Here is a 16883-nt window from a genome sequence, read left to right as displayed (position 1 = left end):
GGTGGGAATTACATTTTAGTTTTGATAGCGGTTTGACTAATTACTTTAATCTTAACCTACTTCTGACATTAAGCATTTCATGCTACAAATGACAGGGTGTGTTTATCTGGCTATAGCTACATGTTTAATGGTAACAGGAACACTTAACACTTAAATTACACACTTCCTCAATAGGTCATGGGGGCCCTTATGGATGTTACACCACTGACTGAAGGTGAAGTCAGATTTAGCTGTAAATACAATCATGAAACAAATGGGTGTGTCTGTGTCTCATGATGCATGATGATACCTCATTCTTAAGAAACCAATGCGTTCACATTTTACACATACTTAGGCAGCTTTCTTAGTTAGGCTCATAGGCTGTACAGGTGCATGCCATAAAATACCCGAGGCTCTTACTAAAGGGCAAAGTGAATCACTTTGCCCTTTAGTAAGAGCCTTCACTTTAAGTGAATATGGCATTTAGAATAGCATCTGCAGTATGTCGCTCGTTTAATCTGTCTGTTGGCTGGAAAACATGTATTTCCTCTCAAACGCACATCTGACATCTAGTTAGTAGTAGCCTACGGCATGTGCCCCAAACCCACAAGTTGTGTTTTTACCCCCTAATTACTGATTTCTATGTATGCAAATTCATAACGTCTGGTAAGTACAGTAGGCCTATTTGAGGGAGGTGGCTTCATGACGCTGTGGTGTTTAGTGTTGCCTTGCAGTGCCACTCGTAAATTTCAGGTTTTACATATAAAGCTCCGTTCGTTTCCGCCATTGGTGACATTTCCCATCGCTGTTTGCCCAAGTGAAATTGAATCATAATTACTGTTACATATTAACGCTTATCTTATAACAAGGTGCGATTTTATTAATTTATTAGGAATGTTTTTTATTCTAGTGCAAATGGACGACGTGTTGACGTATTTCGCCCTCTGATATTCACACATTGAAAACTCGAGCCTCACAGAAATGCCCCTCTGTAGAACTGTATTTATTCAAAACGATTAATTTGGTGCTTAGTGTGGTTTTAGTCAGCCTTTAATCTCCCGATAGTCTAATTTCCTGGAGCACTCAAACCGAGCACCGTTTGACAGGAGGCTGTCCTTGCTGCTAGCCGAGCTACCCGGAGCTAATCAACGAAAACAAACCGTCTAACGCAAACAAATCATCTGCATGTCTGCGACGTTGTCGGTGAGTCCAAGATAACAAATGTATGTTACAGCCGCTAAAACACCCAAAAGACATCCAACAACAGGCCGAGGGGACGGTGAAGTTAACACGAGTGTCCCGCCGTTTAACCATCACAACTCAGCTAGCATGATGAACCTCTCTGGCCTCTCGGAAGCATCTGTTAATTCATAACATTGACACACACTCACACGCAAACAAAACAGGAAATAACCGGTAACGTTGGCTAGTTTAGGTGTCAGTAACATTTTGTCAGTAGTAACTTAGTCACACATCCCTCTTAGCGTTAGCTCACACACATTATTTAACCTCTCTGTTTACATCTCATGTTCATTTTGCCCTGAGGACGTAAACATTATTGACTGGTGGGTCAGCTGCCACGGTGTCCATGTTTGTCTATGTATAGCAGCACCACTGTCTGACCTGTTATGTTATGTACTAATAGTTGTGGTGGTGGTTGTTGTTGTTGCAGGTCCAGTGTTTGAGTGCCCTTCCCCTTGGGTCAGAGCCGAGGGCAGAGGTCCGGTCTTGGGCTAATGTCATTCAGTCCTGGTGAGGAGGGGCGTCTGTCTCAGGCTGCCCCAAACATTAACACACAGGACTTGTCCGACAGCCCCACTCAGGCCCGCCGGACAGGGGACACACCTGAGGATCAGGTGAGCCTGCATGTGTGATATTGTGAAGTGAAGTGCTGTGTTGTACATTGAATATGCCTTTTTCATTTTTAGGATGTATGTTGTAATAGTTAGGCATCACAGATATGACGTGCAGGTTTTAATTATATAATAAGTGTCCTTGCTCTTATTGAATACAGCCGACCTGTATGGTCCTGTAAAAAAGAAAGACTCTCATCTCTTTTAAGTTTTTTTTTTAATTTTTATTATTAGTTCTGTACTGGGTTGGTCTCCTCATAAGGCAAACCCAGAGAGTTTTAAGCAGCCACTGAAATTTAGATAAACGTAACATCTCACCTCTATATACAGCAAGCAATGACAACTTGCACAAGTTCAAGGTACTTGAACTTGAAATACTCAAATTAAATTCACATAATTGGGATTCATTGCAATGCAATTTAAAACAAAGGTCTTCTTCAAAACTTCAAACGTACTGAATGTGACGAGAGAGAACAGAGTGACGTCTGTCTGTGCTCTTGTCCTCTTGGACGGAAACAGCTGCTGCCCTCTTTTCCCCTTTTTGAATATTAGTAGGGCAAGGCAGCAATGGTGAGCTTGCAGAGGCTATAGATGTGTGAGCCACATACTGTTCCCCTTTAAGGTGACCACACTGTACGTTTTTAGACACAGCACATAGAGGAGACAATATAACCAGCACGGTGTCGCAAGTTAGCACCAGAGTGTGACGTCTTGTCAGTGATAAGCGAAGAACACACATGTACCTGGATGGAACAATAACAATCACATAAACCATATGAGTGAGTGTGTTGGGGGTTTATGGCTAAAGAATTTATTTTGTTGCACGATACTAAAGATAGAAAAAATGTACCATACACACAGGAAGGAATAACTTACAAGGAGGTAATCTGATTTCATTCTCAGGACATGTGCTCCGTTCACATTCCTGTTTATTCTCAGTGTTGCACATTACATTCCTAATTGGTTTGTTGATTTGCCTGTTGTATCGTATGTCATGTGGGTGTTGTGTCAGCCTTTGTCTTTCATTTATTTTAACACAATGACACCGGAGCAGTAGTAGTAGTAGTACCACAAGCATTACTGGCAGCGCTGTTTGTGAATGTAAGACATTCACAAATCGTGGGTGATTTCAATATCCACCACATCTGCTGTAGGGACAGACCACTAGTCAAAGATTTCCTAGATGTCACTGACTCTTTCAACCTCACTCAGTTTGTATCCGGACCAACACACCAGCGTGGTCATACTTTAGATCTCGTGCTTGGTTATGGACTGTCCGTGACAATTAGTGATATCTGTGCTCTCCCAGTTTTGGATCACTCAGTTGTTTTATTCGATATTTCTATCCCTATTGTATCTGCTTCCGGGAAAAAGTCAGAATCTCTGAGGTCTACTCGCTATATTTCCCCCAGAGCTTTGAACGAGTTGACCTTGTGCTTGCCTGAGGTGGTCGATTCTGCCTTTAGTCAGTCTCATTCTGTTGATTGCTTAACTGAAAAATTTAATAGTGAAATTAGGGGTCTGTTGGATCTGGTGGCCCCAGCTAAGACTCGAAAGGGCCCTCAGAAGAATCCTATGCCTTGGCTAAATGGCGACTTGTCAAGTCTTAGAAAAAGCTGTAGGAATAATGAACGACAGTGGCGCAGTTCTAGGCTTGAAGTTCATTATCAAATATGGCAGGATAGTCTGACCACATATCAGTCCAGGATGTCAGCTGCAAAGTCAGCCTATTATTCTAATTTAATTACGACCAATAAGCAGAATCCAAGGATTCTTTTCGAAACAGTATCTCAACTAACAAACAGTAGATCGCCAATTATTCACACTGATCTCTCTGCTCAGGATTTTATGCAGTTTTTTGATCACAAAGTTGAGGACATTAGAGCTAGAATACCTCAGCCCAAGGGATTAAACTGTGTCGCCTCAGTGCCCTGTTTTCCTGAACAAGGCTTCTGTACGTTTGAGCATATCTCGTTGGCTGTGCTTACCGATATTGTTATGGCTGCAAGAAGTACTACCTGTTCTCTTGACCCTCTGCCAGCATGGGTTGTTAAGGAACTCTGGTCAACATTAGGTCTCCATATATTATCCATCCTTAACCTCTCCCTCTCTACAGGGGTTTTTCCTGCATGCTTTAAGGCTGCTGTGGTCAAACCTTTGTTAAAGAAACCACACCTTGACAGTAACTCCTTAGCAAATTACAGACCCGTCTCGAACTTAGCCTTTTTATCAAAAATCTTGGAGAAAGTAGTTTCAATCCAGTTTATAAATTTTTTGTCATCAAATGAATTATTTGAACCATTACAGTCTGCTTTCCGTGCCAATCATTCCACCGAAACAGCTCTCACAAAAGTTGTTAACGACCTACTATTAGCCATGGACTCAGTTTCAACATCGGTTCTTCTATTATTAGATCTTAGCGCTGCGTTCAATACTGTGGATCACTGCATACTATTGGACAGGCTGAAAAATTACTTTGGCATCTCTGGTCAGGTAGTTGCATGGCTGACATCTTATCTGTCAGGGAGATCTCAACGTGTTCTTTATAACAATGTTTTTTCTGATCCTTGTCCTGTTATCCATGTGGTTCCACAGGGCTCCGTCCTGGGGCCATTACTATTTTCATTGTACTTAGCACCACTCGGTCAGATTCTACGTTCTTTTGGGATTGTCTTTCATTGTTATGCCGACGATGTGCAAATTTTTATGCCAGTGGTTGCAGGAAGAAGGTCGGACTGTGACAAACTCATAGCCTGTCTGAGTGCAGTGAAGTCTTGGCTATCAACCAACTTCCTGCTACTAAACTCAGCTAAAACTGAGATGATAGCTATTGGACCCCCGACTTACAGACAACAGTTTGATCATTTCTATCTATCCTTCGACAACGATATCATACATTCTATAGAGTAAAGAATCTCGGTGTTGTCCTGGATCAGTCCCTTTCATTTGATTTACATATAAGAGGTGACACGTGTTGCATTTCTTCACCTACGAAATATAGCCAAGATCAGACAAATTCTGTCAATGAAAGATGCCGAGGTCCTTATTCACGCCTTTGTTACATCTAGGATTGATTACTGTAATGTCCTCTTATCTGGACTATCCAAGAAGAGCCTTCATGGATTACAAATGGTTCAGAATACTGCAGCCCGTATTTTGTCTGGCTCATCTAGGTATGAGCACATTACGCCAGTGCTGGCTTCTCTTCATTGGCTCCCTATTCAGTTTAGAGCAGATTTTAAGGTGCTTTTACTAACATTTAAAATCTTAAACGGCTTGGCACCTTTGTACTTGAGTGATTTAATTAATGTGTATGTACCCACACGGTCTCTACGCTCCCATAGGAGTGTGTCTCTTTGTGTTCCAAAGGTTAGGAAAAAGACGGTTGGTGAGCGTGCCTTTTCCTATCGTGCTCCAACACTGTGGAACAATCTCCCTTTGGACATCAGGCAGGCCTGTTCAATTGGGGTTTTTAAAACAAAGCTTAAGACCCACTTATTTACCGTTGCATATGGGTCTTTTTATGGGTTTTCATTATTAAAATCCTGCCCTGTTTTAAGTATGTTCTGTATTTTGTTGTTTTGGAATGTCTCTGCTTGTAAACTGCAAGCAGTTTTGATGTGTTGTACAGCACTTTGATGTAAAGCGCTTTATAAATAAAATTATTATTATTATTATTCAGTGGAAATAGATCCAGTTCTTATACAGCTGTAGCTGTGGCTGTGTCAGTCGTGGAAAGAAGAGGAGACAAGAGATAGCTTGTAGAGGGGAAAGAATAAAACAGGGCTTTGTGCTTCCGGCCTAGAGGAGGTCTGATCCTTTCCTGTGTGACTGTCCTTTGCTTTGTCTGATGGTCTCAGGTTCCTCGATAGGAGCCTAATAGAAGAGTGCAGACTTAGCTCAGACTTTAGTATTTACTTATTCTTGAAGCTGCAGAGTTGCACAGTGAGCTGTTCTACCAAGGGCAAACACAGCAGGTATATGTTTAATGTGTACATCAGGCATTGAATTTTAACCTGGTAATGAGGAAATATTGCTGACAATAAGAACGAATTTTGATTTAATGTCTTGAGTATGCTTGTGTTATTATTTTTTCCAGGTGTTGCCTGTGGTGGATGAGGCATCTCCTTCTTCCACATCTTCCTTCGAGATGCTTGACATGGAGTCACCCCCAGCTCCTTACAAAGAAGTACAGCCTCATTGGTTCTTTTGTCGACGGGCTGATGACAGCACCTCCTGGCTTCCTTTCAGCATGGAGGACTCTGAGAAACTAGAAAGGGCCTCCAACAATGGTAAGGGCGTTATGTTTTACACACACTGAATAATATGCGTTTTGTTTAAATGCTTTAATAGAGTATATTTGTGAAAAGAACAAAAGAAGAGTGACGAGTTTACTACAAACAGCTGTGAAAAGGATAAAATGTTAAATTAATACTCTTGCCAGCACTGGCCTGATGCCCACCAGGACACTCAAGTCTCATGACAGGACATGCTCACTGTTACTAGGTGTTGACGGCAAATTAAGGTTTCAGGGTGGTTTTATGTGTTTTGTCAATAGGCAGTCATTTGTGGAAAGTTAAAGGAAGTAATTAAATGCAGAGTTGGCATGTGTGGTATCCATATTTAAACCTGAAGTTAAATGACTACTTAAAAACATACACAACTTCCTCAAGAGAAACTGTTAATTGAATAGATTTGATTTTTAAATGAGTGCCAGACATTATGATAAAAAATGATATTGCTGTAATGTCTGTTGGTAAATAGTGAGCAGCTAGCAGCTAGTTAGCTCTGCATAAAGACTGAAAATGTGGGGAAAATCCTGCATAACAGCACCCCTGAAGCTCAGTAATTAACACGTTGCACCTCATGTGTCCAAAAGGTTCATTCATGTAATGGTTTTATAAAGCGTCATGGAGGCTACTAGACTGCACGTAACTACTGCCAAGGAAAGCAATCAAAAGCAGCAATGATATTAATAAAAGGCTTAGTAAACAAGTTCCTCTTGGTATTATAAAGAGTACCATCTAGAGCTGCTCTATGTATCTATATACAGTACTATATAAAACGTGTCTCTCCCTATGAGAGTGTACAGTTATTCTCTGTAATACAAGACAAAATGGCAGTGTCTCTGCCCACAAAATATTCCAGAGAACTGAACTCAGTCTCCTAATGATGCTGCTACAGAAGTCCAAGGTCAGTGAGCCATAATTGCTGCAAAGTAACACCAAAGCCTTGTGGTTAAGTTCTCAGTCATCAGAGTTTTGATTGAAGAGTAACTTACTTGGCGTTCCCATAAACAACTATTTCATTTACTGTTTTCCTCCATGCGTCTGAAACAAACATCACATCTGGGAACATGTTCTTACAATTCAAAAGCTGTTGAGCACGACGCTGTTGTACATAGTTGTCCTCACAGAACATTTTCCTTTGGTTCTCACATCTACTTGTGTATGTTTACTTTTGCAGGAGGAGACAAGGGCGAGGAGGTGGTGGTAGCGGTGGATGGAGAACGGTACGATGTGCATGTCAAGGAGAGGAAGCGCTATGCCGTGTACTGGGAGCAGGGTCCCACTGAAGTCCGTCGCTGTACCTGGTTCTACAAAGGAGATAAAGACACCCGCTTCATGCCGTACCCCGAAGACTTCAGCAAAAATCTGGAGGTAGTCGGACACTGACATTGTACTTAAACCACCAAATCATACACCCCTGCAGCTTTTCACTGCATTCTCTTCCTAACTCTGCCTGTGCCTCAGTTATATTCGTCTGTCTTTGATTCCTCCCCCTACGCATCCTCCAATCTTTCAGGAGGCTTATATGATAGCAGTGACCGTGGACGAATGGAAGAGGAAACTGGAGTTCCCCACTGGAGAGACTGTTATTTTACACAATCCCAAAGTAAGTCCTGATTTTAAAATATCATCACGAACAGTATGATTGCATACCCATACTACAAACCTACACAACAAGTGAATATACTGTATATTTTGTTAGGTATATTGTCTTCCTCTCATAAAATCTCCACTCTTTCATCTCCCTGCTCCTCACTCAGCTGATAATGCAATATCAGCCAATAGGATTGCAGGACGAGTGGATGTCTTCCCCCTCGGAGCAAACACGCCCTCGAACAGTCAAGAGGGGAGTGGAGAACATCTCTGTAGAAATACCCGATGGTGTGTGTGTAGGAATCTGCAATATAATTTGTTTTTAGGAAGTATTACCTACAGTCAACTAGGTAATGTGCTCATCATTATTCTGTGTTCCCAGGTGAACCAGAAAAAGTGGACCACCTTGTCTTTATGGTGCACGGCATTGGTCCTGCGTGTGACCTGCGCTTCAGATCCATCATACAGTGTGGTAGGTGTATGTATACTCATTATTTACGTACAAGCGTACATTAATGTGTATTCATGACTTCTCTATCTCTATCTTTCCCCAGTAAATGACTTCAGGAGTGCCTCCCTGTCCCTCCTGGCCTCTCATTATAAGCGTGCTCAGCAGGACGGTCAGGTAGGCAGAGTGGAGTTCCTCCCAGTCAACTGGCACAGCGCTCTACACGGGGATGCCACTGGGGTGGATGAGTAAGTAAGAGGAGGGGTGGAGAGAGAGTTAACAGGTTGTGCAATACTTAATGCTACTGATACTCATGAAACTTGGATTTTCTGTGCTTCAAACTCTGGCTAACTGCATTTTATGTTCTCCCACCTTCTTTGCCTCCCAGGGACATTCAGAGGATCACCCTTCCCAGTATCAGCAGGCTGAGACATTTCACCAACGACACTCTGCTCGACCTGTTTTTCTACAACAGTCCCACCTACTGCCAGACCATCGTGGACACAGTAGCGTCAGAGATCAATAGGCTGCACTCCCTCTTCAAACAGAGGCACCCAGAATTCAACGGGGCAGTTACAGTAGTTGGCCACAGCCTAGGTTAGAGATACAGAAACACACATACAGTTACAAACAAGTGCAACATAAAAATACTGACTTTAGACATACTGAGTCCTCTTTTCGTGTCCTTAGGTTCGCTGATCCTATTTGACCTGTTAACCAATCAGCGGACTGGGACTGAAACCAGAAAGGGGGTACGTTTACAGTCACAAAAGACAAAATCAATATAGTGCTAAAAATATCACATATTTCTATGTACCGGTATGTAGAAAACTGATCTCCCATTCTCCCCCTCCCTGTACTCCAGGTGCCTTCTGGTGAGCCGTGTCGTCTCAACTGCGACACACTGGAGCAGACTCTGGCCAGGCTGGGCCTACAGCAATACTTGGACACACTGCAGGCAGAAAACCTTGACCTGGAGTCACTGGTAATACAAACACACACACATAGTGGGCATATAAAGTGTATTAGATGGTTAACAATGTATGTTTCTCTTCTTTTAGGCTCTTTGCCATGATAGTGATCTTAAAGTTTTAGGAATCCCTCTTGGACCTCGGAAGAAGATCCTGAACTACGTCAAGAGAAAATGGATTCCAGAGGTAAGACACAGAAATGTGTGTATTTAATCTGGTTAATTTAGTTAATTTAGTCTGGTTGGTTTATCAGACTATAAACCCTCCTTCACATTTATGTGTCTTAGATCTGAACTGTCTCTGGACAAAATGTATCTAGTTGGGTTCATATGCTTAAACATGAGTTTTTCATTGCTGGTGTCTTTTACTTGTAGTAGTAGTAGAGTTTGTACATTTGCATCAACTGAGCCTGTTTGTATTTCTCACTCTAAACAGGATTGTAAATCAGGGACAGTGCCTCTGGCACCAGGGATGCAAGCCCCACTCCAAGCGACCAGTGGTTGTGATGGTAACCATTCTTCGGGACCGACACCCCAGCCACATTTCCATAGAGCGCAGTCTGTCACCAGTGCTGTTGACTATGAATACTTCGACGTGGGCATTGGACAGGTAGCACACATGCTTACAGGTTCAGTATGATTATTTGTGCTTGGGAGAACCAGTAGCTGAAAGCTTTGATGCATCAAATTCCTGCTTCTCTTCCACCCCCCTCCCGCTTCCCTGGACAGACCAATGGAGGCATAGCCAAGGGACAGGTGTGTCTCACATAGTGTCCCCATGCTACCGGGCTTTGTCCTTCAATCTCTTTGATCTCACTGTACCTGGAGTCTCTCCTGATATACAGCCCACTGTGGGCCGGGAAAATTCAAGGCAACTGATTTACAGTGGCTACTTTATGAGCCATGGAGTTCCCATGCCTAAGTCACATTATACTGTGATTTGTGTTTGTCTCATTGAGTCGTACAATCCAAGACCACCCTCTGTGTCTGTGCTCATCTGTTCCTGCATGAATGGTCACTTCCTCCGTCTCCTCTTTACCTGCTGTCATGCTCCCTCCCTGTGAATGCCTGTCTGTTTTCACACATCACGGTTCACCAGAGGAGTTTCATCTCAGTTCTCTCTGACTTACTGGATGTGCAGTAGCACACATGTCTCTGAGCATACCCTCTCTCTCCCCAGGTATCCATTGATTATCCACAACTGGCATTCCACCCTCAGACGTTTTTTGCGTTTGGCTCTCCCATCGGAATGTTTCTGACCGTCCGTGGGCTGAAACGCATCGATCCAAACTACACCTTCCCAACCTGCAAGAGTTTTTACAACATCTACCACCCGGTGGGTAATCACATATTTGCAGCATTTCACAAGCTCTCACTACAGCATTCCTCTCACTTACTGAAAGAGGTCCCCTATTAAAAGTACTTTAATTTCTTTCTCCTTTGTAGTATGATCCTGTGGCCTATCGAGTAGAGCCCATGATTATTTCAGATATAGATTTCGAGCCTATGCTAATCCCACATCACAAAGGCCGCAAGAGGATGCACCTGGGTATGTCTCTCTGTCTCTTTCCTTTTCTTTGCTGAACGATGTTGTTGCATAAACATTTGTTCAATGATAATACTTATTTCTCTTTGTCTCGCAGAACTAAAGGACAGCTTGACCCGTATGAGCATGGATTTGAAGAACAATGTACTGGGATCATTACGGACTGCATGGCAGTCTTTTTCCAGACTACCTGTTGCTGCACTGCCCCCGGTGGAGGAAGGAGAAACTACAATAGAGAGAAACCTTCAAGAGACACAGGGTAAAAAATAACTTTTGTTTTATATGTGTATGTTTTGTGTGTGTGTGTGTGTGTGGGAGTGTGCAGAAGGGTGTGTCTAACCCTTTTTCTTCATACTCCTCTCATCCTTCTCTGCATGTTGCCACCCTCCCTTCCCCTCTTTTGCTCTGTCTGGTGGTTGCTTCTGCGACCTTTCACCCCTTTCCATTTTACCTCGAACCTCAGCCTCAGCGGCAGTCACTGTGTCTGCTAAGAGAGACGAGAAAAATGCTGATTTTTGGACTAAAATACTGGAGTGGCCCAGGGCCCTTCATAAATATTACTTCCAAGGTAAGCCAGGATGGCCACACTGAGTTGAATTTAATTATTTTATTGTCATTGTGCACAGTACAACGGAATTTTAGGTGCAACAACTCCAAAATGCCAATGGCTTGAGTAAATGCAAAAAGTGAATAAATTAGGTTATTATTATCTGCTTAAGATAATCAGCCGATTTTTGTCTTTGGTCGGAAGGGGGGAAATCGGGGCAAAATCAGCCCGATTATCTTTATGTGTGTGGTAGGCTTTAGCAGAATGGCTGGAGATTTATCTGTCTCTCATAGACCTCTATACTGTAGATGCATGATTCAGTAAAAGCCTGTGAGTTTATTATAGACTCTCTGATATTTAATTTTCCTTGCTTGAATCTGGAAAATTTCACATTTTTAACAATCACTATTTTCTTCATTGTTGAGACTACTTTGCTGCACCAACACCACTGATTAAAAGAAAAACAGTGTGTTCACTTACTACAGTTTACTCTGGCACATTGACTCTTTTACAAAGAGCAAATGTTATGCAATGTAAGTCATCATTGCTGCAGGCTCTCACTACTCCTCTGCTCCTCCCTCTCAGAATGTCTTACCGATCCTTCTGTACGTCTAATCTTCAACCTTAATTTACCGACATATCCTTCAGGCCTTTCCCTCCTCCTCTGGCTCTCAGCTTTGATTGGTTGAACTGGATGCTTGACTGACTGTCAACACCAGACGCCACTTGAGTAACCGGCCCATGACACACTCTCTTAACAACTGAACAATAACATCTGTGAAGTTGTGATCACAGTTTTTATAACAAGAGTCATATGCTGGAACTGAACCAGCAGGTTATGTCATTAATCAGCGGCAAGTCACATACTCAGAAAATACAGGCAGGTACATGTCCTGTTCTTCTCTAAACCACCTGGAGAACTTAATCTGTCGGTTTATTAATGGACACAGAAGGAATGTAGCTGTTGTCAGAGAGGACCACGAGGTGCACACCATGTAGGGTACTGTTAGTTCTGCTATAATAAATGCAGAATTGGGATGTCTGAAATAACCATTCAAAATGCATGAAAAAGAAGCAGCCAGCAACGTAGTACTGAGATCTCTCTTACAACCACAGGATGTTCATAATATACCAACAAACACATTTATCCATCTCAAAATAGTTCAGAAATGGCTAAATCAAATATTTAACAGATTATCGTTATCATTATATGAAATCATATCTGTTGCTTGATATTTCTGAATTGCAGTTAAAACCTCATTTACTGTATACCTGCAGTATGTGTAGGACCTGTACTTGTGGTCAGGTTGTTTTATTATGAAATAATAAAACTGCATTGTGTTGTGTTTAATCTGCATTCTTCTATAAATCCTTTTTGGTTTAAGTGCTATTTGCTTCAGAGCAGCTACTCTCTTCTTTTCTGTCTGTAATCTGATCTGTTCCTCCTTTACTGAAAAATATGAGTGAAAACCATTAGGGGCTCCTGCTAGCTGCTGTCATTTGTTGTTTGTCTCCCTATACCATCTTATCTGTTTTGACTTGTGTCCCTGCAGGAGTGACTGAGGAGGCAGAGTCCTCAGTGTCAGTGGAAGAGGGGGAGCAGCCAGAGATCAATATGGGGATGTTGAACGGAGGCCGAAGGATCGACTATGTACTTCAGGAGAAACCCATTGAGAGCTTCAACGAATATCTGTTCGCTATCCAGTCTCATCTGTGTTACTGGTGAGTCACACATAACCTGTTCAGAGCGAGGGTGGACCAGAATGAGTGTGCCCTGCTTATGTTTTGTGTTTCTGGTTCAATGAAATGTCTCGCTCTCCCACCCTTCACTGTCTCTCTATCTCTCTCTCTCTCCTTGTCTATCAGGGAATCTGAGGATACTGCTCTCTTGCTGCTGAAGGAGATTTATGACAAGCAGGGTGTGGCCTTTGAACAGCCACAACAGTAATAAAAGTTTCATGAATGTGAACTCGCAAACATGACAGTAACCTGAAAGTTAGAAACTGAAGGCCAGCTGACCGGACGGAGCTACAGGCTCCACAGTCCCAGAATGCCTTACTGTCTGTCTGGGTGTCGCCTGCCCCGCCTGCCCCGCCTGCCCCGCCTGCCCCGCCTGCCCCGCCTGCCCTCTCCTCCCCAACAGTGGAAACTGTTTGGCTTCCGACAGGTGAACTAGTTTCAGACGATTTGTGGTAGTCATGGCTTCTTTGTGTGGTTCAAAGAATGGAAAGGGTTTGGTGTTGTTTCACATCCACCCCGACATTACTGTCATGGTCCTGGTTGCACTTTTTTTCTTTTTCTTTGAGTTATTGTTTATTTTACTTCACTTTGCACTTTCAATTACCAACAATTATTGACATATCATGCTTACAGTTGCAGCTGATTAATACTGAAAACAATTATTGTTTTAACCAGTGAACACACACAATAATCGTTCAAGTATGAAAGAACACATCAAGTCTTGTAATGGTTATAGTGTTCATCACATTGGTTTGAATTTCAAACTGAAATAGATGTTTAGCTGGTGTTTCTATGTACTGTAGTACAAAAAAATATATTTTAAAATACCAGAATATAAATAAATTGTAGATTATAATCTTTAAATTTTGATATGTTTCCCAAACCTGTGTACGGCCTCCAAAACTGAGAAATGTAGAACTATAATTACAATTAACTATAATCCCTATTGTAGGTGTGTTCAACTGTGGGCATCCCTCTTGGCAACAGAAGTTATCCTCCTCCTCTTTATAAATAGCCTGACTAGGAAAATTAAGGGTAACATTTTGTCTGTTACCAGTTTCTAGGCAGCTCCCTTTGCGGTCTTTTATTGACCGTAAATGGAAAGTGAAGTTGAAAAGAAGTAATCCTGATGAAGAAACATGTCAGAAATGAAGTACAGAACTGCAGGTGCTCCAAAGGACTTGTTTTATCATGTTGTGTGTGTTTGTGTGTGTGAGTACAGTATGTTATAGCCGTGTGCAAGCTGTACAGAAAGGCCAGTTCTACCTTTTGTCCTCCAGGTCTGTGCCACTCCTTTATCATCCTCTTCGTTCTGCTCTGTCATAGTTGACGCAAATTATATCTCGCTGCAAGCCCATACCAGCTTTGTAATTATCCTCAAATATTGTTAATTCCAAGACAGACTGGGATCTGGCTAACTTTTGCAAAATCTAAGGGCCAAATCATACTTCATCTCCTTATTTTTTCCTTATATGGACAATGTGTAATCAACATTTCATCTGTATTGCATGCACTTTTTAATGTCAGAGCAGAGTTTCTCAGCCTTTCTTGCTTTGCACTGATTTGTGCTCCAATGTTCACATAATTCTTACAAACGCCGCAATAAGAGTTGACACTTTGAAATCATGAAATCATTCTTAGAAATGTCTCATGTCGCATATCGAGCAACACAAGGTCCAAACAGGAAAGTTGAGAAACTCTCTCTGTCAGAGTGATTTAACTCTGTGACTCACATGTTATGCACCGTAAGGGGAACCACAGCCCCAGCACCAAAGCTCTGAATGACCTTGATCCCAACCCTTTGGGTGTAACATCCGCACAATTAACAAATTAACCACATGGGGTTGTTCATTTTTCCTTATTTAGAAATGCACTGAACACTATATTACCATGTTGGAGTAATTTTCCTTGAACCTCACCATTGTGTTTGTTTTTTTGAACATGTTAGTAGCCTATTGAAACAGTAAAAAAGAAAGACATTTTCTCTTCACCATGACAACTGTTGTGGCATTTGATACTAATATGTTGATACATACCAAAAACAAATGTTCCGCTTTATGAAGAATACACTATGAATATGGTTGTGTGCCATAATAAAACATTACCAATACCTTGTTGTCGGTTTGTTGGAGTTGATGGAAGCCTTCTTGTTCTGGATGTGAAGTAACCACTGTGACTTAACCTGTTTAATCTTAGTGAGGCAAACCTACAGATCTACACCTCACTGAGCTTCTAAATCAAAAAGAACAATTTACAAAGGTGATTAGCAACCAGATACATTTATCCAAGTACAAATTTAAGGTTAATTTAAATGTAGGCCTACTGAGGATCTTCTTTTCATTCCTCTTTATACTTGTACTCTGTAACATTAAAGATAGCAACAGTGGTTAGCTCATAAAATGAGTAGCCCATTTACAAACAAATTATGGCAACCATTATAATATTCAGTTAATCAGTTAGCCTAATAATCTTAGTTTAAAAAAAAAAGTATTAGCTGTAGTTTCAAATTTCAAATTTCAAAATTGTTTTTTTGTTAGGTTACTGTGTTAATTGCAATTTCCCTATGTGATATAATGAATCATTGGTTGGACAATGTATGAGAATGTAACACTATTTTCTGTAATTTTATTTGAAAAGAAAAACAACCAATAGGCCTAATCAGATTAATCCGAAATGGTTCCTTCAGCTCCACCGCAACAGGCAATCACAAAATCTAGTTTAGACATGAAGAATGTGTCAGCACAAACAATCCAGTTATCAGAAAAGTTAACAGAGTACATTTTCTCTGTATTTTTCTGGTTATATTTACATAGTTTTTATTTTATAGTCCGGTCCTTATATCCTCGTTGCTATGGTGAATTCCTGGAGCATGCGCGGTTCCGAGGTAAATACTTCATCACTACAGCGGTGAACTGACCGCTGACTTTCTCTGACAACAACATCAACCATGAGGCAAGTTCAACTCTTATACTTGGTTTCCAGCTCCTGTTATTTAAACTAGTCGTCAAATCCGTGTGTTTATTTCTAATTGAGTTAATTTACGGTGCTAACTGGAGTTAGAGTAGCGGTCGGGATGTCAGCACTGACCGTGACAGTTACAATCATGAGTCATTAATTGTAGCTTTTTACTTTCCCTCTTCCCTCCTCCTATCTTTTTTTTCTGTTCTCTCTCGTCGGCTGTGTGGTTGTGCCCACTTTGAACGAAATGTGGTGAAGTCATTGAGAAATTAGGACCTCCATAGTGAGCCTCATGTGATTCACCTCAGTGGGAGTAAGCTATGCACTAAAGCCTCTCAGTTATTTTCTAAGGCGGGCCTGTCCTCCTCGGGAACCAACACTGCACACTGACCCTGCAGACTTTTAGCCATTGTTCAAAATATCTGAAGAGACTGACTGAATGACACAGCACAGACTTTGATTCAAGAGGTAAGATTTCTTTCAATCATTATCTCAGTAGGATGCATCGACCATACACTACATTTTTCTTCTCTTTTCTTCCTCTAGCTGTTGGTTAAAGAGTATCTAACTAACTTTTCACGTGTTTGGGGTTATCTTATTCAGCCTCTGTCAGCCTAGATGAAGCCCCTTCTGTCACACTGATTGCATTGTTTGATCTGCATTTGAAGGGATATCCTGTTAGGTTACAGGGCAAAATCTAACTGATGAGCTTAGCAAATTAATGTATTCAGCTTTAACTATGTGTGTGTAACTGTAAGGGGCTGCAGGGGTGGGCTCTGGGTCACAGCAGGTAGTGGGATTGTGGTACAACAACAAGTGGAGCTGTGTTTTATGCCGCCAACTCTCCCTCCATCACCACCCTCCCTCCCCCTGGATCTCAGATGTGGTATTCAATTCAGCTGACTGACAATAGAAGAGACTCTTTCTCTCTTGAACAATACTCTCACCCCTGCCAGATAC

General features: G+C 41.7%; 1 protein-coding gene across 2 annotated transcripts; it reads left to right on the top strand.

Moving 5' to 3' along the window:
• Positions 1-1065: 1065 nt before the first annotated feature.
• Positions 1066-15012, top strand: ddhd2 (DDHD domain containing 2). 2 transcript variants are annotated; one of them, XM_083979680.1, is made up of 18 exons: positions 1066-1182; positions 1652-1835; positions 5932-6124; positions 7299-7492; positions 7638-7727; positions 7882-8002; positions 8097-8186; positions 8269-8410; positions 8551-8759; positions 8853-8914; positions 9028-9147; positions 9224-9319; positions 9569-9742; positions 10313-10468; positions 10579-10681; positions 10776-10937; positions 12779-12947; positions 13092-15012. In XM_083979680.1, exons 2-18 carry the CDS (start codon positions 1716-1718, stop codon positions 13171-13173), a joined length of 2283 nt encoding a protein of 760 aa, XP_083835806.1. In that variant the 5' UTR covers positions 1066-1182; positions 1652-1715; the 3' UTR covers positions 13174-15012. The 2 variants fall into 2 exon arrangements, with proteins under 2 accessions (XP_083835806.1, XP_083835807.1); XM_083979681.1 differs by having other exon boundaries at positions 1080-1202.
• Positions 15013-16883: the final 1871 nt, after the last annotated feature.

This window comes from Trachurus trachurus (genome assembly GCF_905171665.1).
Source record: "Trachurus trachurus genome assembly, chromosome: 9".
Taxonomy (NCBI): domain Eukaryota; kingdom Metazoa; phylum Chordata; class Actinopteri; order Carangiformes; family Carangidae; genus Trachurus; species Trachurus trachurus.
Note: the sequence above shows the minus strand (reverse complement) of the source record. Positions and strands in the feature narration are given on the sequence as shown.

Coding starts and splice junctions, on each gene's coding strand:
- ddhd2 (XM_083979680.1), top strand. CDS start 1,716: ATGTCATTCAGTCCTGGTGAGGAGGGGCGTCTGTCTCAGGCTGCCCCA. Junction 1,836..5,931: donor GGGACACACCTGAGGATCAG/GTGAGCCTGCAT, acceptor TATTTTTTCCAG/GTGTTGCCTGTGGTGGATGA. Junction 9,148..9,223: donor ACCTTGACCTGGAGTCACTG/GTAATACAAACA, acceptor CTCTTCTTTTAG/GCTCTTTGCCATGATAGTGA.